Source organism: Eschrichtius robustus, chromosome 12, assembly GCF_028021215.1.
Source record: "Eschrichtius robustus isolate mEscRob2 chromosome 12, mEscRob2.pri, whole genome shotgun sequence".
NCBI lineage: Eukaryota > Metazoa > Chordata > Mammalia > Artiodactyla > Eschrichtiidae > Eschrichtius > Eschrichtius robustus.
In genome coordinates this window covers 54437237-54462572 of record NC_090835.1, presented here as the reverse complement: position 1 = coordinate 54462572, position 25336 = coordinate 54437237, and the positions used below count along the sequence as shown (strand labels likewise).

Here is a 25336-nt window from a genome sequence, read left to right as displayed (position 1 = left end):
CCGTGTGATAGCAGCGTGAGAAAATGCAAAGAAATAGTAACACTAGCAACTTCCCCCTTATTAAACACTCACACCACATGAGTATACAACCAGCCTGGCCTCATAAGTGTGCAACCAGTGTAGCTGCATAGGGCCCTGGGTGTGGAAGAGCCCCGTGCTGTCACCATCTTGAAATTCTTGATAATTTTGGAACAAAGGGCTCTGCATTTTCATTTTGCTCTAGTATAGAGCTTCAAGGGCTCTATACTAGCCTGGCTTGGGATACTGAAGCTCAAATATGGCCAACCCCAGTGGGACATGCTGCCCACTTTCTTCATCTCCCCTCCATCAACAGTGTCATCAGTACAAATAAGTGAATCTTTGTTGATAACGGGGGTTATCAATGCATCTTCCTTGTGCTAAAATCCATCAGCTATTTCCTGCAATGGGTGACTTCTCACTGCCTACTCCCCTCCTCCCTGGCTTGCCACCATCTTTTCCATTCCCCGCCCCAAATGCTGCTATCTTACGGTAACAGCCAAGACAGGGTAGCAAAGATGTCACAGGAGTATATGGAAAGGGTACTCATACTCAAGTGTCAGGAAATGCCTTCTGGGCAAGTTGAGGTGTTGCCAGCCTAATTGAAGGTCAACTCAGACCCCCAGATTCCCTATACTATATTAGGTTGAAAGCTATAAGAGGCTTCGAGGAGACTAGGTCATAGCCATATTACTTCAGAGGAGGAAACAAGTACGTATCTCTGGGGCCTCCAGGAGAAGACTGTACACGAAGAGGGTTAGCAGGAGACAGGGCACGGAGGCTGAGTTAAATCATATCTCCGCAGTCCCTGAATGTTTGCGGGCTCTTTCCTTTGGGACAAAGGGAAACGTAAGGAGTGACATGACCAGGGTTGTATTTTAGAAAGTTTACTGTTGTAATAGTATTTAAGGTAATTTGAAGGGGGATAAGCAAAAAGGCATGAAGAAGACATTTAAGGCTCATACAGTCCTTCAAAAATGAGGAAACAGGATTAATAATAATGCAAGATAATATTTAATGAACACTTACTCTGTGCCAGACACTGTACCTGGATTATGCCATTCAACCCTATCAAATCCCTTTAAGATAGGTGCTTTTTATTATCCCCACGCTATTGAGGAAAAAGAGGAGGTAAAGGGACTTTAAGTAACTTGTCCATGGTTACACAGCCAGTGGCAGCAAAGGTATTATTTATTTAACTCCAGATTCAATGACTTTAAACTCCGATAAAAATCCTAACAAGATGTCTTTAACTAAAAAAAAGTTCTACAATCCGTACAAAAAATTTTAAATGTAATGTTAAAGAATGCTCTTTTAAAAAAGAACCAGAAGGGTAATGTTTTAGCAGCCTTGAGAACTCATTATAAAGCAACACCGTTTAAAACCTTTTGTTCCTGACACAAAAACAGAAACACAGATCAATAGAACAGATTAGAAAATCCAGAAATAGACTAAAGTGTTTTAAAAAATGTAACACATGATAACACAAGCTTCCCATAATAAAAAGTGTTAGGAAGAATTATTAAATAAATCAAATTGGAATAACTGGATAATAATTTGGGGAACTGATCGGGTTAGATACATATTTTACACTGTACACAAAAATAGCCTCCACGTGAATTGAGTTAATTACAAAAAAAAAAAAAAATTGAATGACAGAAAAACCAGCAGGAGATAGAATAGAATATTTATCAGATTTGTGAAAGAACAATAATTTCAGCTTTGAAGCAGTGGAATAAATCATGAAGGAACGGACTGACACATCTGAATACATAAAAAATTTAAAACTTCTGTACAATGAAAAAACAGCAAGACTAAAATAAAAAGGACATTATACTAAGGGCATTATTTGCATCCCATCTGACAAAAAGGGCTTTAAAACTCAAACTATATATATCCTCATTCAAATTTATAAGGAAACCATCAGACCTCAAAATACAAACATGTAAGATAGGAAAAAACAATGGATACACAGAGACGCACCATCAGTAAAGAAAAAAATAGAAAATGGTTCAAACCACCAACAATTAATACAATAAAAGCAAAACAAACTTAAGATAGTATTTTTCCCCTTTCTAAATAACATTTCCCCCCAAGCAGGCAACACCCAGTGTTGCCGCAGTTAGACGGAAGGCTTTGTACTGGTTGCTTACTGGTGGAATGCAACCTTCTTAAAAATCAGTATCACAATACACAGTCAGAGTCAGGCTCCAAACCACAGTGATTTCTATAATCAGCAGTTACATACCGAGCACTTCATCTTCTGGAAATAATAAAAGCAAAAGTGGATTGAGGATGGAGACGGTCATTCGTTACAGCTCACCAAGGGGAAATGATGGAAACAACCTGAACACCCCAAATTATGGGAATGGGTTTATAAATTATGACACAGACTATTATTCAGGGTGAGACACTTTAAGCTATTATTTTCATAAGTTTAGTCCAAAGGGATGGAGAAAGAGACAGGGATGTATCTTGAGGGGGCAACAGTATTAAGAGAAAAATCATAAAATTATTTCCTTTAAGGTTGTCAGAGCCTGGATGTGCTTATCATTGGAGGGGAGCAATATATTAGAGAAAAAAGAAGAAGGAAAATGTGAGAAGGAGAGAGAGAGAGAAGTAAGGAGAAGAGAGGGTGGGAGGGCAGAGAAGGAGAGGGAAGTGCGTGGTAAGATTGCAGGTGGGATGAAGTCTAGACAGCAGACGCAAAGGTAAGCACAGAAAAGTTTGCTGTGGAAACGAGGAGTGAAAACGAAGAAAGAGCAACAAGAAACACGTTTGAAGTGAAGACACACAGGTCAATTTTATCCTTTGAGAATTCCTCACTCAGGTGAGCTGCTCTGGGTTTGGTAGAATCCAGAAGCCCTGACCCCAGTGACGCTGTAATTCTGTAACATTTTATAACAGCATTTATTCAGTCAGCATTTAGTGTCACTTCCCAGCAAGGAAAGGAAAAATGAGCAAAAGTGCCACCAGGGGGCAGGTTTGGCACTGGCAAAGGGACTTCAAAGACAACATGCAAAAATATATATATATTTTTTCTTTCAGCACAGGATCCATTCTTTGTTTTGCAACAATAAATATTGCATCAAGTCCAGAGTAATTCCTTAATGGATATGAATTTCGCTCAGGTGTGCAAGAAATGTCACAGTACTTTATATCCTTTAAATAAAATTAAATCCAACCTCAAGCCGCTATCCTACTAGGTCAGGTTAAAAGTCAATTTCAGTCATTATCATGGCTCCCGCAGCCTCATTGGGTCCTGCAGAGGTTCTTGGGGGTCTCAGCCAGGGCTAACATTTAGGTCATTGGTTCAATATGGTTCAATGCTTATGGTCTGAACCAACATGATCCCTTGATAGGCTGTGACTTGTTAGGAATGGGCAGACATTCCATCACCTGGAACACACACACACACACACGCATGCACGTGCGCGCGCGCGTGCACACACACACACACACACCTCCTTAGGGCACTCAGAGAAGGGAAGCTGGGATTCATCCTTATCTTTAGAGCTCTTGTCTCCAGCACACCCCTTTCTGCTCCTCTCTCCTGTGCCTGCCTCTCCGCCTCCAGACTCCTCGCCTTCCTCTATGGGTTTCATCTCTGGCCAGCTGAGGCTTTCAGAAAATCTAGGAAGACAGATGTCTTCAAGGCTACAGAAGCCTCAAGAAAAGCATGGAGCCCAGAGGCCAGGTCCAGTGCTCAGGACAGGGAAAGGAGAAAACACAAGAACATCAAAAGAACAGCAAACACACGTATATCCTAATTGTATTGCCACATTGACCACAAGACCACAGTTCTTAAAACCCCGTTTACAAGTCTGACAGCATGCAACAGTGAGTTTTCTTTTTCTGGTAGATGACACAGAACCCTGACATCTCTCAAAGTTCATGGCGGGCTGGGACTGGCTATCAGATTAGCTGCCCTGGGGGAACAAAGACAAAGATGGGCACACCCTCATCTCAAGGAGCTTCTGGTGACACATAAAGAGAAACAGGTGATAGGGCACTAATGGATTTAGGTAAGAGTTGCAAACTAAAAGCCTGAAGGCCAGAACCCGCCAACCTTAGTAATTTTTCACTTGCCAACATTTAAAACACTAAAAGCAAAGGACGGTTTACATAAGTTTCTATAAATCTAGCATCTCTTTAAAAATAAGAAGACCTGGCAACCCAGACCTGCATTTCCACATGGCAGCCATCATTAGGAGCTGAGTAGAGGCTGCTCCCTTTAGCTGGGGCCACTGCTTTCCAGCTGTCCACAGTCCCCACCACTCCCTATTGTGTTACGCCCCGTCTACTTCCCTCATGTATGCTACTGGCCTAGCTTCTATAGGTTTTGAGTCTGTAACTACTGACTGAGTGAACTAAATAAAATTATACTCAGGGTAAGTGTTCCATGAAACTAATTACGCTTCTGCATTTCTTCAATTCGCACTCTGATAGATCTGGAAATTCAGAATTATTTCAGATGGGCCTGAAGATTTGAGCAGAGACTGAAGAAACTGTTGTATTTAAGTGATTAACTTGGTTCATATGCAAATGTTACAGACAAGGCCAGCCATACTCCTGGCATCAAGTAGACTCGTTGCTTGTGTGCTAAAGAGTAAACCCAAGGCACAAAAAGATACTTGTGAAATGCAGCTTTAGCTATGTTCTTTGGCCTCATTTCCCATTACTGCTACCTTGAGTGCCCCATGGAGTGTGCGCTGGTGTGAGTGAGCTACAGGAGGCCACACCCATGGACATTCCTCTCAGACCCGGTCCTGTCCTGACCTCAGGTCCAGGACAGTTCAGCCCCAGCCTGCAGAGACACCCAGCTTCATTTTGCTCAATTTTAACTTTCAGTAGATCATTCCAAGTTTAGAACTTCTTGCACAGTCAATAAACTTAGGGGAGAAAAATAAAGGAAAGAAAAAATAATTCTTTGTTGAGGACATCTGGACTTGTCTGGCTTTCCTGGGGATTCAAGTAACTATCCATGGAAATTCTTCTCTATGTGTCTGAAAATAATGTTTAAAAGACTAAAAAGCAACATATGAAATAAATAAATTAACAACACCAATTTGGCAAATGTATTCTACATGTTGAAAGGTGTTGTTGAATACAAAGGACAACTCATGTGAACTTCCCCATGGTACACGCATATCCAACAAGGATGCTGTTGGAATCTTTTACTGCTTGACATTTTATTGATCCAATGGAGTAGAGCTATTTAGAAAGACTAGGAGTAAACAACTGGGGAAGAGAGATGGGCATAAAAGCTATAAGACAGAGTATCCCATGTCCTTCAACAGAAGGGACACCCAGCTTCCCCAGCTGATTTCTGAAGAAGGCCATACACACAGGACTTACCTAAGTAGCTCCTTGACCCTTAATTACACAGAAGAAACTGATTACAACTAGTAGAATATCTGACAGATTGTAGAAAATAACATCTCTCCCTGAGAGAATAGTTAAAAGAACAGCATTTTATCTCAGGTCTTAATAATTTGGGGAAAAATAATATAGTATCTGCAAGAAACAGTATATTAAGTATTTAGTACGTTAAGCATTTTCAAAATCGACATCCCAGCCATCATCAGAAGGAGACAGTCTCAAGTCACACTCAGAAATATTTTATTTTAAGACACTTCTATATTACATTCTCCTTAAATATAATTTTTTTAAAGTAGAGCTTTAAAATGAGGGATATCCACTAGCAAACAGGATTTTTGAAGATGTTATAATTTCTATATCACAGGGTTAAAAAAGAAACTCATCTTTGAAAATTAAAAAAAAAACAAAACACTGTCACACCTTTAAAGAAACGAGTTTTTTTTCCCACAACCCAAAAACGAGTGCTTGATAAGCAAATGTCACAGATGATGAGGGAAACAAAATCAGAATCAAAGTCCTCAAAATACACAGAAGACCTCAAAACGTGTATGGACTCATATGCACTCATGTGAACACACATGCACACACACATACACACACACAGAGGAAACAAGTGAAGCACAGCCAGGGGCCCTGAGGCCCTCCCTGATGCAAACCCAGAAAGTGGGCATCCTTGAAAGCACACAACCCTACCCAGTCTACGCTGTCTCATCTTCAAGTGCCGTTCATCAGAAACCCACCAGGGAGAACACTAGATTCTCTCCAAAGATATCTGGAATACCGTATCAAGTTATATCACCAAATAAGCAATACAACGAACCCATCTAGTAGTTTCTAAAAGATTTATTCTTTGCCTACTGTTGAGGAGAAATGAGCCTATTATAAATGTCTAACATTAGTCACAAATCTGCAGGTCAGTGAATGAAAAAAAAGCTGAAATGACCATGCTTAAGTACAAAAAGACACCTTGGTAATTACTTTTTTTTTTTTTTTTTTTTTTGGTAATTACTTTTAAGAATGTAAATTATGTTGGTGGAATGCAGGACTGTTTATGAAATGTCGACAAAAGAGGAAATCTTCTGCATCAGAACATTGAGTAATGATGAAATAAAACAGACTGATGAAATTTTCAATTACATTCTCTGGGTCTTATGCTTTCAGTTTTATCTTTGCCCTCTCTCCCCAGCTCCCTCGCCCTCCATACCTGATCACCAAGTGAGAAGAAACAAACATACATGATCTTATTTGGGGCAGTCACCTTAGCGAGTGAAGTCTACCTCGACCACAGAGCAGGCAGCTTTCAGGAAGCCCTGGGAAACCTGCTGAAGCTCTCACTGTGGACCCCAGGGGCAACGTCTCTGAACTTGAAATCAGTGCAGATAGTGTAGGTGTTTCAGTAAGGAGATAAGGAGAGAGAAAAAGAGAAGTAGGAAGGGAAGACAAATTATATACTACGTCTGGGAGCAAGTCATGAGAGAAAATAGTTTGCAAACTAATTGATTTGACTATGGTATAATCATGGTCTCCAAACAAGACAATCCCTTTGGTATAAGAAGAAAAGATTAGAGTATCTCTGAATAATTAAATATTTTAAATCTATCCTTAAAAAAACTTATTTTGTGCATTTTTTAAATGTACATGCTACATTTAAAAATGAATACATGTAGATAATTTAAAACAATAAACACATATTGGGGTAAATACTCAATTAAAAAAACATTTTTTAACTATTAGGAGATTGTGGTCAAAACCTGGATAACCTTTGCCTGGATAAACACTCAAGGAACTCTAAGGCTTCGTTGGGTCAATTATTCTATACTTTGGTTTATTATTATTATTATTGTTGCTGCTGTTATTATTATTTTCACAAAAGCAATATATATTAATTGTAGAAAATTAAGAAATTGCAGAGGAATACACAAGAAAGGAAAAGTCATCTGTAACTCTATTTCTAAAATAGTTTGGTGCCCCTTATCTAACCACATATACAATATTGTATATGTATATAAATCTCTATGTATATACAATATAGTGACTGTTCTATAACTTATTTTTTCAATTAATAATAAATTATGAATATGTTATTTTGGAAGAAAATTTTAATTGTCTATACACTACAAATTTGCATATAAATTATGTACCACATTTTAATCAATTCCCTATAGTTGAATGTTTAAGTTTTTAAAATTTTCTTGCTTTTTTAATGCCTGAGGAACAGACATGGAGGCCTCTGGATGCGAAGCAGAATGAACTCGATTTTATACTGTGGACCAGCCATTCTCAAGGAAATGGTATTACACCTCCAGGGAATATCTTCAAAATTTGGGCAGATGTTTTTGGTTTTCATGATGTTGGGGGTTGCTCCTTGTGTTTAGAAGGTGGGGAACAGGGATGCCAGCTGCCTTGCACCGTGAAGAGCAGTCCTGAGCCAGGAAGAGCTGCCCCATGTCCTGTACAACTTTGAAATGTCCTGCTGGAAATGCAGGAGGCCAGGAGCCTGATTACAATTATCCAAGCCCAGAACTTAACTCTGGTTTACATGCAAATGCAAACTATTCTGTGCCCATTTTAAATAAACATTAAGTTTTCTACTACCATATAAATCAAGGGGAAAATGTTTTCTTCAATGCTTTACCAAGAATTGTGCACCTTTTTTGAAAATTATGTCACTAACATCACCCCATTCCTACTACTGGCATCAGTAACATCACCTACTTCTAAGAGTCTGCGTTTGAAGATGGCTCACATTCACAGTGATTCTAAAAGGACGTGTGAGCATCTTATCACTTCCTTGTGTCTTCTAATATTGTCATGCCAAACGTTTGTGTAATGAAATACATATCTTTATTATAAAGATTATTTTTCCATCATATGACATGTAAGGCCTTCTATTGCCTTTTACAAAATTCCGTGTAGGTAGGTCCTATTTTCTATTGGTTTCATCTTAGGAGAATAAAGAGAACATCAACAGCATTTATTATAAACAGTGGTCATTGGTCGATCGGGTTGAAAGCTGCGAGTGTAAAGAGTGTAAAGCATTCGGAGGCTTCCAGCAGGAAAATGACAAGATAAAACAGGGCTGCAGGTATGACTGTGCGGAGAGGAAGGAAAATAAACAGGAGGCAGAGACCAGAAAAGAAGCGAGTACAATCTGGGCAGGGAACTAATGAAGACCTAGAATGCTGCAACGCCTGAAAAAACCAAAAAGAAGAACTTTCATGGAGGACATTTTAAAAAGAGGAGTTGCTGGAACTCAGTGGTTGAACACAGTGTCAGAGAGGGGCTGTCACAGCATCAGTAGACAGCAGAGTGACTGTGTTCTCAGAAACAGTCTCACGTGTGTGCTCACACGCACACACGCACATGCACACACACACACAGGCACACCGCCAAACTCCAGGTTCTTTATGAAATAATCCCGCTCCCCTCCTGCTGCCAAAGGGAAGACTTATCACACCACTGATTCTGAAATCTGACAGCTCCGCCTGACATGAGTCTGAATTGGCGGGGCGAAGCCTTATTCGGTTTATTTATTTGTTTGTGATTCTCCATCCAAGATAAATCCTGAAACAAATTTCAAGTGTGCTTTAAGTACACTCCAGGTTATAAATCATATACTTGCATTCTCATACTACAGTAAGCATGAAACCACATAGATCAACAACAGATATATATGCCTCCCTTCCTTGCCAAATTCACGCACACACACCCATGCCAAGAGAGAGGATAAACGGAAACTAAGACAGAACCAATGATGATTCATCTGCAGCATACATGTTTAGGAATCAGAAGCAACCAGAACAATTAAAATAATATGATATTAGACTGGGCAAGGGCCCCATTGTTCTAAATGGCAGAAAAGTGTTTCCAAAATGAAGGGATGGAGAACCATGTATGTCAATCATGAGAGAACCAATGCTGGAGAATACTGGGGAGAGAAGAGACTGTCCTGATTCATATTTGATCTCCAGTTAAGATTAAAAGTGTATTATATGCTGATTTATCTGATTTTAGCTTATATAGCCATCCTCAACTTTAAATTTTCTGAGACTAGATAATGTAAATATTTCTTTAAACAATGGAAGAGTGAGTCCATAGTATCCCCAAACATAAAGAGACTATTTAGTTATCCTGATCCGTGTCCATGCAACAGTATTGAGTCCATAAAACACGAATATCACCTTCTCGGTTGCTTTTCTTAACAATCAGAAAGTGAGAAGGATGGCAGCCATATCCTTCTCAATGTCACCAAACAATGCCTGATGCATTCCATCAAAGTGCAAAATGTCCCTGGAAATACCACCATTAAATTCTCACATTGTTTCTTTTTGAGTCACTTACCATCTGAAATGTATTCTTTAGCACTTTCTCATTTACATTGTGTGACAAAAACACAAGCCAGATCCAAGGACCATGCTAACTGCCTGAAATGGCCAATGGAGGGCTTGTCTAGGCAAAGGCACAGGTAACTCTGTCCCTCTCTCCCCATCTCTGCTGCCTGACCTCAGGTTTAACAAGAGGTAAGATATTTATATATTGAGTATGTACTGTGCTACCTTGCAAGAGGCTAAATGAGCCACAAAGAAACAGAAAGTGGCCTGAGGCTAAAGAAGATGCTGCAGGTGAGGATCCAGGTGGCTATGACTTAAAGGCCATGGTCTTCCCACCTCTCCCTAACTAGGCACTAATTCCAAGCACCTTGTCATGGAAGATGAGGCCTGCATGTGCTCCCCTTCCTGCTGCTCTTGTCCTACTCCTAGCACTGCCCCCTGCCCCACTGTGGTCTTCGATCACACCCTCCCCTCTTAGCCTCTGGGCCATGATGTTGTGATTCTTCCTGGAACCCACTTCTTCACAGTTGTCACTGACTCACACCTACTTATTGTCCAAAACTCCAACCTAGTGTCACACTTCGGGGTAGATATCCTTTCTCTCTGCCTTTACAGGGTTTCTCTTCATCTACGCACCTACTAGTTACCTTGTGATGATCTCTTTACTCATTTGTCTCCTAGAATACGAGCTTCCCAGGGCAGGGACCAAGTCTCTTTGATGTTCATATCTCTAGTGCCCAGCAGAGTGAGCGCTGAATGTCTGTCCCTTGCATGACTGGGAAGTTTTTCCTTTTCTTCTAGAGAGCAAGGAGAAGGGCTATCACCTATCAAAGCTGTTAAAACTATCATTGATTTCCACACTGAGGGTAAGGAGGGGTTTGCAAGTCACATTTAGTTCAATGATCAGTTGAAGTTCATTGCTGACATTTCCTTTCTTTTTTATCACATAAGCCCCTTGGTGGAAAGAACAGAAAGTCTCACACTCACAAAGGGTACCAGATTTAGACTTTAACATTATCTGCTAGTGAAGTGATGCAAGCAGTCACAGACATGCACCAGCAGAGTTGAAGGAAGAAGCCATTCATCATATGACATTAACCATTACCAGATCATGTGCTCTGAAGTGCACTGTGAATTAGAACTTCTGACAAATTCTACCACTCTCTTGCAAACAGCACAATTATTTTGAATTTGTGTGTGTCAAGTATGTTGATTTGTTTTAACAAATGCTCACAACTGTTTGGCATGTCATTAACTTTTAATATACTAAGAACAACCTCTCTAGATCCTCAAGAAGTTCTTGCAAGTACCAAATTATCTATAGGATCAATAGACAATGGGCATTGAATCTATTTCATCCAAAGGAAAAAATGCAATATCCTTATCACTCACCAAATGAAGTTTTGCCCAGAATTCAGGTCCTTCCTCCATCTCTCTGAGGCTTGGTGGAATGTACCAAAAGCAAACATTGGCATATTCAGGCTGAAGATGAAGAAAGTTTGAAAGTTTTTAATTAATCTTAGAATGCAATTCAACTCTTAGCTAGTTTCTTTCAGTCATCATGTGTGTCTTACATTGATAACATCAGAATCTGATAGATTAGACATCCATTCAACCTTACTTTTGATAACAGCTTATTGAGTAATTTTCTTCTCAGTTGGGTGCACCGAGAGAGTGCTCTCCCCTCTGGGTAAGGGGTGTGCACAAGATCAAAAATAAACATAATGAAGTTTGAAGCTAACTCAACCCAGCTCTAACTAACCATTAGTTAGCACCTGATACACATATATCTAGAGATACCCTGGTTCATCCCTCTTCAACCCTAATCCTTAAGTTATATCTCATACCACCATGTCCTTCAAATAATTTCTTCTCTACTTAAGGTGGCCAAAGTTGTCTTCTATTACCTGCTACACTTGACAAATGCAAAATCCCCAATTACCTGTGAGTCGGTAATATATGATATACTTGGGCTCCACTTAACCAGCCCTGCTGTGACCCTGGCCAATACAGCATCAGAAGGAAAATAAAGGCCATCAGTTCGACTACTGGCCCTCAAGTATCAGTATCAGGAAGGGTGTGAGGCTGCTAGACGGCTTGCACAAAATGAAGACTCTCAGCACCTGGGCTCAGAACACCCAGAGCTGAATACGTCCGTCATAGAAATGGCTGAAGAACTGGGTCATGCTGGGTCATGCCCACCCACTCAGCACCTTCCTCATCTGATTCTTCATGCTGACAGTTTTTGAAATGACTTCTATTTTCCCACCACAAACACAGTTTGTAGGTAATAACCGGTGTTATAATAGTTCTCAATAACCAAGTTATGCTCCATTGTCACTATAAAGTTTCAAAGTATTTCAGAGAGAAGAAACAGCTATCACCCCCCATCTTAAAATCAAAACTGGTACTATAAAGAGTTTTGATTTTAATGGATTTTAAATTACAACTGATAGCCCAGAAACATTCCAGCTCAACAAGGTAAGCTCTTGGTCTGATCATCCCTTCACCTTTGAAGTTTGCAACAGGCTTATTGAATTTGACCAAAAAACAAAAAAGGAGCTACAGAAAGAACAAACAAACAGAAGAGGAACCAAGATGGTGGACTAGAAGGATGTGCTCTCACTCCCTCTTGTGAGAACACCAGAATCACAACTAGCTGCTGGACAATCATGGACAGGAAGAGACTGGAACTCACCGAAAAAGATACCCCACATCCAAAGACAAAGGAGAAGCCACAATGAGACGGTAGGAGGGGCGCAATCACAGTAAAATCAAATCCCGTAACTGCTGGATGGGTGACTCACAGACTGGAGAACACTTATACCACAGAAGTCTACCCATTGGAGTGAAGGTTATGAGCCCCACGTCAGGCTTCCCAACCTGGAGGTCCGGCAATGGGAGGAGGAATTCCTAGAGAATCAGACTTTGAAGGCTAGTGGGATTTGATTGCAGGACTTCAACAGGACTGGGGGAAACAGAGACTCCACTTTTGGAGGGCACACACAAAGTAGTGTGTTCATCAGGGCCCAGGGGAAGGAGCAGTGACCGCGGGGGAGACTGAACCAGACCTACCTGCTAGTGTTGGAGGGTCTGCTGCAGAGCCGGGGGAGGGGGTGGTGATGTGACTCACCATGGGGACCAGGACACTGGCAGCAGAAGTTCTGGGAAGTACTCCTTGGCATGAGCCCTCCCAGAGTCTGTCATTAGCCCCACCAAAGAGCCCAGGTAGGCTCCAGTGTTGGATTGCCTCAGGCCAAACAACCAACAGGGAGGGAACCCAGCCCCACCAATCAACAGTCAAGCAGATTAAAGTTTTACTGAGCTCTGCCCACCAGAGCAACAGTCAGCTCTACCCACCACCAGTCCCGCCCATCAAACCTCTTAGATAGCCTCATCCACCAGAGGGCAGACTACAGGAACTACAATCCTGCAGCCTGTGGGAAAAAAAACACATTCACAGAAAGATAGACAAGATGAAAAGTCAGAGGGCTATGTACCAGATGAAGGAACAAGATAAAACCCCAGAAAACAACTAAATGAAGTGGAGATAGGCAAACTTCCAGAAAAGAATTCAGATTAATGATAGGGAAGATGATCCAGGACCTCGGAAAAAGAATGGAGGCAAAGATTGAGAAGATGAAAGAAATGTTTAACAAAGATCTAGCAGAATTAAAGAACAAACAAACAGAGATGAACAATATCACAACTGAAATGAAAACTACACTAGAAGGAATCAATAGCAAAATAACTGAGGCAGAAAAATGGATAAATGACCTGGAAGACAGAATGGTGGAATTCACTGCTGCGGAACAGAATAAAGAAAAGAGAATGAAAAGAAATGAAGACAGCCTAAGAGACCTCTGGGACAACATTAAATGCGACAACATTCGCATTATAGGTGTCCCAGAAGGAGAAGAGAGAGAGAAAGGACCCAAGAAAATATCTGAAGAGATTATAGTTGAAAACTTCCCTAACATGGGAAAGGAAAGAGCCAACCAAGTGCAGGAAGTGCAGCGAGTCCCATATAGGATAAATCCAAGGAAAAACACACCAAGACACATAGTAATCAAATTGGCAAAAATTAAAGACAAAGAAAAATTATTGAAAGCAGCAAGGGAAAAACGACAAATAAAATACAAGGATTTCTCAGCAGAAACTCTACAAGCCAGAAGGGAGTGGCATGATAAACTTAAAGTGATGAAAGGGAAGAACCTACAACCAAGATTACTCTACCCGGCAAGGATCTCATTCAGATTTGATGGAGAAATCAAAAGCTTTACAGACAGGCAAAAGCTAAGAGAATTCAGCACCACCAAACCAGCTCTATAACAAATGCTAAAGGAACTTCTCTAAGTGGGAAACACAAGAGAAGAAAAGGACCTACAAAAACAAACCCAAAACAATTAAGAAAATGGTCACAGGAACATACATATCGATAATTACCTTAAACGTGAATGGATTAAATGCTCCAACCAAAGGACACAGGCTTGCTGAATGGATACAAAAACAAGATGCATATATATGCTGTCTACAAGAGACCCACTTCAGACCTAGGAACACATACAGACTGAAAGTGAGGGGATGGAAAAAGATATTCCATGCAAATGGAAATCAAAAGAAAGCTGGAGTAGCAATACTCATATCAGATAAAATAGACTTTAAAATAAAGAATGTTACAAGAGACAAGGAAGGACACTACATAATGATGAAGGGATCAATCCAAGAAGAAGATATAACAATTACAAATATATATGCACCCAACATAGGAGCACCTCAATACATGAGGCAAACGCTGACAGCTCTAAAAGAGGAAATCGACAGTAACACAATAATAGTGGGGGACTTTAACACCTCAGTTACATCAATGGACAGATAATCCAAAATGAAAAAAAATAAGGAAACAGAAGCTTTAAATGACACAATAGACCTGAAAGATTTAACTGATATTTATAGGACATTCCAACCAAAAACAGCAGATTACACTTTCTTCTCTAGTGTGCATGGAGCATTCTCCAGGATAGATCACATCTTGGGTCACAAATCAAGCCTCAGTAAATTTAACAAAATTGAAATCATGTCAAGCATCTTTCCTGACCACAATGCTATGAGATTAGATATGAATTACAGGGAAAAAAACATAGAAGACACAAACACATTGAGGTTAAACAATACGTTATTAAATAACCAAGAGATCACTGAAGAAATCAAAGAGGAAATCAAAAAATACTTAGAGACAAATGACAACGACAACATGAGGATCCACAATCTATGCGATGCAGCAAATGCAGTTCTAAGAGGGAAGTTTATAGCTATACAAGCCTACCTCAAGAAACAAGAAAAATCTCAAATAAACAATCTAACCTTACACCTAAAGGAACTAGAGAAAGAAGAACAAACATAACCCAAAGTTAGCAGAAGGAAAGAAATCATCAGGATCAGAGCAGAAATAAATGAAACAGAAACAAAGAAAACAATAGCGAAGATCAATAAAACTAAAAGCTCGTTCTTTGAGAAGATAAACACAATTGATAAACCATTAGCCAGACTCATCAAGATAAAGAGGGAGAGGACTCAATTCAATAAAATTAGAAATGAGAAAGAATAAGTTACAACAGACACCGCAGAAATACAAAGCATCCTAAGAGACTACTACAAGCAACTATATGTCCATAAAATGGACATCCTGGAAGAAACGGACAAATTCATAGAAAGGTATAACCTTCCAAGACTGAACCAGGAAGAAACAGAAAATATGAACAGACCAATCACAAGTAATGAAATTGAAACTGTGATTAAAAATCTTCTAACAAACAAAAGTCCAGGACCAGATGGCTTCACAGGTGAATTCCATTAAACATTTAGAGAAGAGCTAACACCCATCCTTGCCAAACTCTTCCAAAAAATTGCAGAGGAAGGAACACTCCCAAACTCATTCTGTGAGGCCACCATCACCCTCACACCAAAACCAGACAAAGATACTACAAAAAAAGAAAATTACAGACCAATATCACTGATGAACATAGATGCAAAAATCTTCAACAAAATACTAGCAAACAGAATCCAACAACACATTAAAAGGATCATACACCATGATCAAGTGGGATTTATCCCAGGGATGCAAGGATTCTTCAATATATGCGAATCAATCAATCTGATACACCATATTAACAAATTGAAGAATAAAACCCATATTATCATCTCAATAGATGCAGAAAAAGCTTTTGACAAAATTCAACACCAATTTATGATAAAGACTCCCCAGAAAGTGGGCATAGAGGGAACCTGCCTCAACATAATAAAGGCCATATATGACAAACCCACAGCAAACATCATTCTCAATGGTGAAAAACTGATAGCATTTCCTCTAAGATCAGGAACAAGACAAGGATGTCCATTCTCACCACTATTATTCAACATAGCTTTGGAAGTCCTAGCCACGGCAATCAGAGAAGAAAAAGAAATAAAAGGAATACAAATTGGAAAAGAAGAAGTAAAACTATCACTGTTTGCAGATGACATGATACGATACATAGAGAATCCTAAAAATGCCACCAGAAAACTACTAGAGCTAATCAACGAATTTGGTAAAGTTGCAGGATACAAAATTAATGCACAGAAATCTCTTGCATTCCTACACAGTAATGATGAAAAATCTGAAAGAGAAATTAAGGAAACACTCCCATATACCACTGCAACAAAAAGAATAAAGTACCTAGGAATAAACCTACCTAGGGAGACAAAACAACTGTATGCAGAAAACTATAAGACACTGATGAAAGAAATTAAAGATGATACCAACAGATGGAGAGATATACCATGTTCTTGGATTGGAAGAATCAATATTGTGAAAATGACTATACTACCCAATGCAATCTACAGATTCAATGCAATCTCTATCAAATTACCAATGGCAATTTACAGAACTAGAACAAAAAATCTTAAAACTTGTATGGACACACAAAAGACCCCGAATAGCCAAAGCAGTCTTGAGGGGAAAAAATGGAGTGGGAGGAAAGAGACTCCCTAACTTCAGACTATACTACAAAGCTACAGTAATCAAGACAATATGGTAATGGCACAAAAACAGAAACACAGATCAATGGAACAAGATAGAAAGCCCAGAGATAATCCCACGCACCTATGGTCAACTAATCTATGACAAAGGAGGCAAGGATAGACAATGGAGAAAAGACAGCCTCTTAAATAAGTGGTGCTGGGAAAACTGGACAGCTACATGTAAAAGAATGAAATTAGAACACTCCCTAACACCATACACAAAAATAAACTCAAAATGGATTTGAGACCTAAATGTAAGACTGGACAGTATAAAACTCTTAGAGGAAAACATAGGCAGAACACTCTTTGACATAAATCACAGCAAGATCCTTTTTGACTCACCTCCTAGAGAAATGGAAATAAAAACAAAAATAAACCAATGGGACCTAATGAAACTTCAAAGCTTTTGCACAGCAAAGGAAACCATAAACAGGATGAAAAGACAACCCTCAGAATGGAAGAAAATATTTGCAAACGAATCAACGGATAAAGGCTTAATCTCCAAAATATATAAACAGCCCAAGCAGCTCAATAGTAAAAAAACAAACAACCCAATCAAAAAATGGGCAGAAGACCTAAATAGACGTCTCTCCAAAGAAGACATACAGATGGCCAAGAGGCACATGAAAAGCTGCTCAACCTCACTAATTATTAGATAATGTAAATCAAAACTACAATGAGGTATCACCTCACACCGGTTAGAATGGCATCTTCAGAAAATCTACAAACAACAAATGCTAGAGAGGGTGTGGAGAAAAGGGAATCCTGTTGCACTATTGGTGGGAATGTAAAAAACAGCCACTATGGAGAACAGTATGGAGGTTCCTTAAAAAACTAAAAATAGAACTACCATATGACCCAGCAATCCCACTACTGGGCATATACCCTGAGAAAACCATAATTCAAAAAGACACATGCACCCCAATGTTCACTGCAGCACTATGTACAATAGCCAGGTCATGGAAGCAACCTAAATGCCCATTGACAAACAAATGGATAAAGAAGATGTGGTACAAACATACAATGGAATATTGTTCAGCCATAAAAAGGAATGAAATTGGGTCATTTGTAGAGACGTGGATGGATCTAGAGACTGTCATACAGAGTGAAGTAAGTCAGAAGGAGAAAAACAAATATAGTATATTAACACATGTATGTGGAACCTAGAAAAATGGTGCAAATGAACCGGTTTGCAAGGCAGAAATAGTGACACAGATGTAGAGAACAAACGTATGGACACCAAGGGGGGAAGGTGGGGTGTGGTGGTGGTGTGATGAATTGGGAGATTGCGATTGACATGTATACACTGATGTGTATAAGATAGATAACTAATATTGAACATGGGAAAAATAAAGAAATGATTAAAAAAATAAAAAAACAAAATGGAGTACTTTGTAATTCAAGTCAATTTCCATAAACATTTATCATGAGACTACAATAGTCTTTACAGATTACACAATTTATACTTGGTTTTCTAATTTATGATTAATTTGGTTTCTCTAGGATAGAATGTACTGGCCTTCAAATTATTTAATCATCTAATGTGAATAAATCTTTTTGTGAATAAATAAAGTCACTATGGTTGATTAGAAAGTATAAAAAAACAGAGTTATTATCTGTCACTAGATTCTAGGAATCTGTGTCTTTATATCAACGTAGATTTTTTTCCAGGTGCCATTTATGTCAGTTATCAATTTATTGCCTCTCAGCTCCAAATCCACCCTTTCTTTATGTTCCCCAATAATGGAGGTGGACTCTATAAATATTTCTCCTTTCCATCTGGTCCAATCGGAGACTTTATCAGCAGAGGGTGCTGGAGGGACACGGAGAAGGAAGAGGTGTCTCCTCCTGGTCACGTGTGCTCATCTCATGGGGCTCCTGCAGTAGGTGGGGCTCTTTTAAGCAGTTTTGGTGACCAGCAGCAAGTGGCCCCTGACAGCTTCCCCCAGCACCACGCCCTGTGGCGGCTTCACAGCAGCCTGGTCACAGGAGGATGCCCATAAATGGTTTTTCCTTGCACACTCTCCTCCGGGGATTTCACAGGGAGGGCTGCCAGTGAGGCATCTTGCCTTGGATGGCTTGAGTGAGTTCCAAAATATGGCAGTGCCCTGAAATCAGCGTCCTCCAGCACTCCAGGAGGTGGACTCCTAGAGACCCCACCTGTGTGACACCTTGGGGGACTTCCCTGTCATCTTGTGAGCCACACTGCACCCTCTCCAACCAAGTCTGGATCTCAGCCCTGGGTGGGGGTGGCCTCTTGCTCAGTGCTCCATCTCAGTTCTAGGAGTGACGTCTTTACAGTATCTGTTATTTCTGTATTTTTCTTTACAGTATCTGCTATTTCTGTATTTTTTAGGGTCTCTTTCTCTCTTGCGAGGCAATCTCCCATGACTCCAATCCCCTGTTAATAATTCTTTTTTTAAAATACGGAACTCTTCACAAATCTGCATGTCATCCTTGCACAGGGACCATCCTAATCTTTTCCGTATTATCCTAATTTTAATATATGTGCTGCTAAAGCAAGCACGATAATTCTTTACATTGCACTTTCCCACTTCAGATTACTGTGCAGTTTTTGTCTTTTTATTGGACCCTAATACATCATTAAATAAGCCATTCTTTTCCATTTGTATGGCAACATTATGAATCACTTTGTAATAGTTTCTATCTGCTACCAGATCTGCTCTATATAAGTTAGGACCTAGTCCTTTTGAACCACCTTTTATATTTTCTTCCTTCAATAAGTTTCGGTTTAGATATTTTGGAATCGACAAACCTGTGATATCTTTACCCAGTCTCTTTTAGAATGCTGTGGCTTCAGTGCTATGATATTTGAAAACTGGTGAAGCCTTTTTGACATTTCATGTCATTGGAGGAAATTTGATGCTCCATTTGGTGGAATACCTTTACTACAGGCATTCCCCAAATTATTAAAACTTGGAAAAAACATCCCTTGAATATCCACAGGGAACATATTTGAGTTTTCCTGTCTCTTTGCCTCTGCAGCTTTTATTTCATATAGACTTTCTTCAAGTAGCTTCAAAGCAGTAAAGTGTATTTTCAGAGTAGAACCATTCACATGCCACTTAATTCCCTACATATATAAAAGTCTGACCTCTTGGGTGTCCTAGGACCACATTTAGTGCATACTGTCTAACACCACAACATTGAGAAGGCATAAAAGGGAATCCAAGTGTCTAGACCAGATAGATGACAGAGAAGGGTACAAAAAACCTGTAGCAGTAAAGGCATTGTCATCATCTTTAAAGATTCATGGAGGAGTAGAGAAGTGTCACTAAAGAAAAGATGGGTTCATTCTATCCTGATTTTCAAAGAGAAAGAATGGAGATATATTCCAAGAAATAAAGCCAGTGCTTTGATGTCAATTCCAGCAAGGATTATTGAGCAAATAATATGAGACCCTTGGGGGAAAAAAAGTCAATGGTCACCAAGATAGTAGCTTGTATTCTCTAAAACTGAGTTTTGTCAAAAGAAATTCACCTCTGTTGCTGAAATATCATTAGATCACAATGATGATGATGATTAATAATAATAATAATAATAACAACTAGCAGTATGCTTTTTAATAAGTATAAATGTAGAATCTAGCACATAGACTGAAATGATCAGTCATGCAAATATAGAATGGAGAAGGGGGTCATGATGGATTTTACCTGACTTCAAGCTCACAAGTTTTAAGTAACTGATTAGACTACTGAAAAATTCTGAAGGCAGCACTTAGCACAAAAAGCCTGGGTTTTGGAGTCACATGGATGCAGTTTGAATCCCAGCTTCACCAGGTGTTTGCTTGGACAAGTGTCAAACTCTCTAAGCTTCAGCTTCCTAATCTATAAAATGGAGATTATATTGTCTACCCCACAGAGTTGGTTTGATGAGTAAAGAGATTATTTCCAACATTTACCACCACATCTGGCACACAGAAGGAACTCTACTAGTGTAGTGACTATTATTTGGAACGATATTGGTAGAAAGAAATGTGCTTTTCAAGTGGATAAACAGTCCCATTAAAATCTTCACTGGGTGAGACACATCACTGTTAATTTCTGCCTACCTATTAGAAGGGGAACATAAAAAAGTTATAGCATGTCCAAAGAAGGGCAACTGGAATGTTCAATTTCATATGATTTAAACACAGAATATAACTCAAAATTTGTATATGTTCTAGATATTGGACCAGGCACTGGGATGAGAAACATGACTTACATTTTATGCTTATCTCCAGGGACTCAGAGAACAGTAATAAAGCTAGGTACAGGCAATCAAGCTGCAATGGTATGGGCATTTTAAAAGAAGAAATTTCTCATAATCCAAGAAATATTCCTGGCAAAACGAAGAGTACACAGGTAGAAGCTGGTGTATTCAGGGTGATGGCAAGTACTTGGAATGATTAGATGGCAGGGTGTGCTGAAGAGGGGTGATGCTGGAAGCAGAGATGGGCATCCTTTCACAAAGGGCTTCCTCACTGGCCATGCTGGGGAGTCTGGGCTTGATTCCAGAGGCAACTGGAGAGTTTCAGTCTAGGGGACAGATTTCATTCTATTAGAAAGCCCACAGGGTGGCTGCAGTGTGGAGATGGGATAAAGGGGTCTAAGACTGGAAGCAGGGGATGAGTTGGAAGACAGCACCAACCTGAGTGGTAAGGGGAGCCTGAACTAAGGTGGTGGCTTTAGGAGTAGAGAAGGGGAATAGTGAAGACAACATCGAGACTTTTGTTTAGATAAATCATAGTTCTAATGAAAAAGAAGAAGATGGATCATAGTTCTAATGGAAAAGAGTTCCAAAAATTCATCTGGAAAATCAATTTATCAAAATTTTGGTAAAGAAAATGGCTACACTTCAGCTTTAGAAATGATGAATTTGAGGTGACTGTGGGAGTCTGGAAAATTCCAGGACATACCTATATACAAAGGACTGGAGCTGAGGAGACAAGTCAGGGATGGAGACATTATTGAGACTATTGATGACAAAGCTCTAGACATGGATAAAATATCTCAGGGACAGTATGTGGACACAGGAAAGGGCCAAGACAAAAGAATGGAGAACATTTAAGCAGTCCCCAGATGAAGAGACCTTCACACAGAGACTGAGAAGAAAAAGTCACATGGAAAGGAGAAAAACTGGGAGAGAAAGTTAAAGGAACCAAGACAGGAAAGAAGTGGATAATGGTGCAAAATGCTGCAGAAGTCCAACAAGAAGATTAAAGGATGTGCATTGAATTTAGCAAATAGAAGGTTGTTATGATCTAGTAAAACTATATAAAAACTATATTTAAAAAACTATAAGTTGCAACGTGCTTGATACATATTGAATCCTAATAGTAGGATTCAGTAAGTATTAGAATATGAATATTTAGAGCTCCCTGGAAGAGGAATAAACTGTGAATTCTCTTACACAGGAAGTGTCCTGGCAGAAGTTGACTTCCTGTTACAAGAACTATCAAGAGAGGTTTCCTGCACTGAGCAGGAAGTTGACTAGATGTCCTTGAAGATCCTTTGTAACTCAGAAAGTCTATGAAACCTAAATAACCCTTTCTAAGGCAGAACTCAGGAAGAGAAAAACAAAAAGTTGAATAATTAGGACTCTCCCAAGAGATCAAAATAAAACATGTGAATGATAGTATATACCTCTAAGAAAACATCTATTAGGTCTTAGATCCAACATGGAAAAAAAAAGATAGGATTTTCAGGGGCCTATGAATAATGCAGAATTCCTTTGAAATGATAAGTTTCAATCATCTTCAAGAAGATATGCATTACTTTTGTTCTTTTCAGGGAAAGATATTCAAGTACTAGATACTCTGTGTGGTTGTGTTCATTTACTGTTTGTAATGTTCCACTTGACACTCTCACTGCCATCTGCTTCACAGCGAAATACACGTATATATCATTATAGACTCTGTTTTTTCCTAAATTGAAAACCTTGCAGTTTTACAGACCTGGGCTCTCATCAAACCTGTGTATCTCTTCTCTTAAGTATGCATTAGGGTTATATTTAATCAGTCCAAGGAAGGCATTTGTTAACAAAAAGAGGCTAATCAATTTGACACTTACATGTGAGATTCAAGGTCTAACTTTACTTTATTTCTCTAAATGGATACAGAGAAAAGAGGCAAATGCAGATCACATACAAAATCCCTTATAAGTAGGAATTCTGGAGGACCATCGAAGGAGCCACCTTCCCTTGTTTGGGGCCATCTGGCTCCCACAGATAAAATATCCAGGGCAGAAGGCTGCCTAATGCTTAAAATCCACCTTAACTTTCATTACAAGGATGTGAATGTTGGCATTTCCCTAAAGATGATGGCAAGAGGTCCCTCCCTCAATTTTTAAGCCTTTAGGAAGGTATATAAATAACTTTTAAATCAGTTCATCATTTTTCTTGTCACTTTTTCTCTCAGCTCTATCAAAGACTGTGCAGTTCTGAGGTGTACAGCACTTTTCTTAAGACCTATAGCACCCACAGCCAGAGAAATAAAAAAGGCACTTCAAACTTGAGAAAATAAAGAGGTAATTCAACCTCAAGAAAATAAAAAAGGTGATTCAAACTCATATTCAATCCAGTTGGATAGCTCTTGTTTCATCCTTACATGGTAAGTATGCATCTCTAGAAAATACAGACATGTTCTTCTGTAGTTATAATGCCATTGTCATGTCTAACAAAATCAGTGATAACTCCTACTAGTTCATATTAGAAATTCCCCAACTGTTTCAAAAGTTACTTTTTACAATTGGCTCCCTCAAACTAGGGTTCCAACAGGGTTCCAACTAGGGTTCCAATATGTCGCCTTTGGTTGTTCTGCCTTTTAGGTTTCTTTGACCCCGGAAGTGATCATCATCACACTCTCCTTTATTTTTCCTCATGCCGCTGACCTGTTGAAGAAACCAGGTCAGCTGTCCTGTGGAACGTTCCACATTCTAAACTGGTCTTCTTGCTTTTTCGTGGTGTTACCAGAAAGTCGTTTAAATATGGATTCTTCTGCTCTTTTTGCAAGTTCCTTTATATCCCTAGTCTTCAGGGAGTCTGGATTCTTAGAACCTTCTGATCGGATGCCCCCTTTGCAGACAGCGGGAGAATCCACGGCCAGGAGTCTCTGGAACAGTGTTTCCCAAAGTCATCTGAGGACCATCATCACATCTCACCCAAGTTACTGCAACAGTCTCCCACCTTGTCTCGCTTATTCTTTTCTTGTCCTCCCCTCACCACCACCCCCTCCCTCTCTTCTCATGACATCCAGCACCATCTTTCAAAATGGAAGTCAGACTCCTCTCTGCTGAAAACTTCTCCAAAGATTACACTTGGAATAAAAGCCAAAGGTCCTTATCATGACCTGCCTGGCTCCAGCAGATCTGGTCTCCGCCAACCTCTCCACACTATCACCTACTATATCTCCCCCTTGCTTAATGCACCTTCTTTTGGCTCCTCAAACACACAGAACTCTTTTCAGCTTCAAGCCTTAGGCAGTTGTTTGTTGATTCTATCTAGAATGCCTTTCCCTCAAGCATCCGTGCGGCATGCTTCTTAGCATCATTCAGCAGGTCTCAGCGCAGAGGCAACCCCAGAGGGCCCTACCTGCACCCCAACCAAACAGGCCACCACCATTCACACCCCAATTTCAGCATTTTACCCTATTTATTTCCATTATAGTACTTCCCACATCTGGAACTGTCTAATGAGTTATTTGTAATTACTTATTATCTTTCATAAATCTGTTTTATTGTTTTCTTAAGACTTCCCCCACCTTGATGTTTCCCATGTAATAGTTTGCTTGTTTATTGCCTGTCACTTTCCCTTTGAATGTAAGCACCATGAGAGTGGGGAACTTCCCTGTCTTATATCTCCAGCACGTAGCAATTGCTCAGTAAATCTTGCCAAATAAATGAATACCAAAATTTAGCCAGATTGCTTATATACAGGATAGATTCCTAGGCTGCAGTCTCTAAGTGATTTTTATTATGTTAAAAATTGCTATAAAGTATATGCTATAAGAAGAGCTAAGCAAACCTCACACTTTATATTTCTTAAAAATCAGAATTAAATAATATTCTTCATATTTTCTAACCATATATTTTAGAAAAAAACCCCAATATTCTCTATCTCTGTAACCACCATATTTCTTATATATAGCAAACAATCCAACAACAAAATGACTTATTTTCCCATTGCTCCAAAGCTAATATGCGCTCATTATTTTATAAAAAGAGAAAACTATATGCATTATTGTACATTCACTTAATTGATTTTTCACAGAAGCACCACTATAGCACAGTTGAATATTTGCAGTACAATCATTATGCAATTTATATATCAAGAGAGAGGTCATAATTTATTCAGTATTATCCCTGGTAATTATTATTGAGCACTGTAATTTTCAATACTTAAAGGCAAGTGTGTTCTCTGAATCCAACAAAGGAAAAATACTCACTAATAGAGTAAATTAACATAATGGACTCTATGAATTAAGCTAATGACTTGTTTCTAAGTCTGCAACACAAAAACCAATGAAATATAATAGATTAGAAAATTAC

General features: G+C 39.3%; 1 protein-coding gene and 1 non-coding gene across 2 annotated transcripts in view; both read right to left on the bottom strand.

The window, feature by feature from the left end:
* GADL1 (glutamate decarboxylase like 1) overlaps window positions 1–25336 on the bottom strand; it is a 145486-nt gene that overhangs the window by 59380 nt on the left and 60770 nt on the right. The window contains exon 13 of the mRNA XM_068557871.1: window positions 11124–11213. Within this exon, the coding sequence (XP_068413972.1) occupies window positions 11124–11213 (90 nt within the window). The remainder of the gene's footprint in view (window positions 1–11123; window positions 11214–25336) is intronic.
* On the bottom strand, window positions 19211–19317 carry LOC137774285 (U6 spliceosomal RNA). The gene has a single exon (XR_011075814.1). It is a non-coding gene; the product is annotated as a U6 spliceosomal RNA (small nuclear RNA).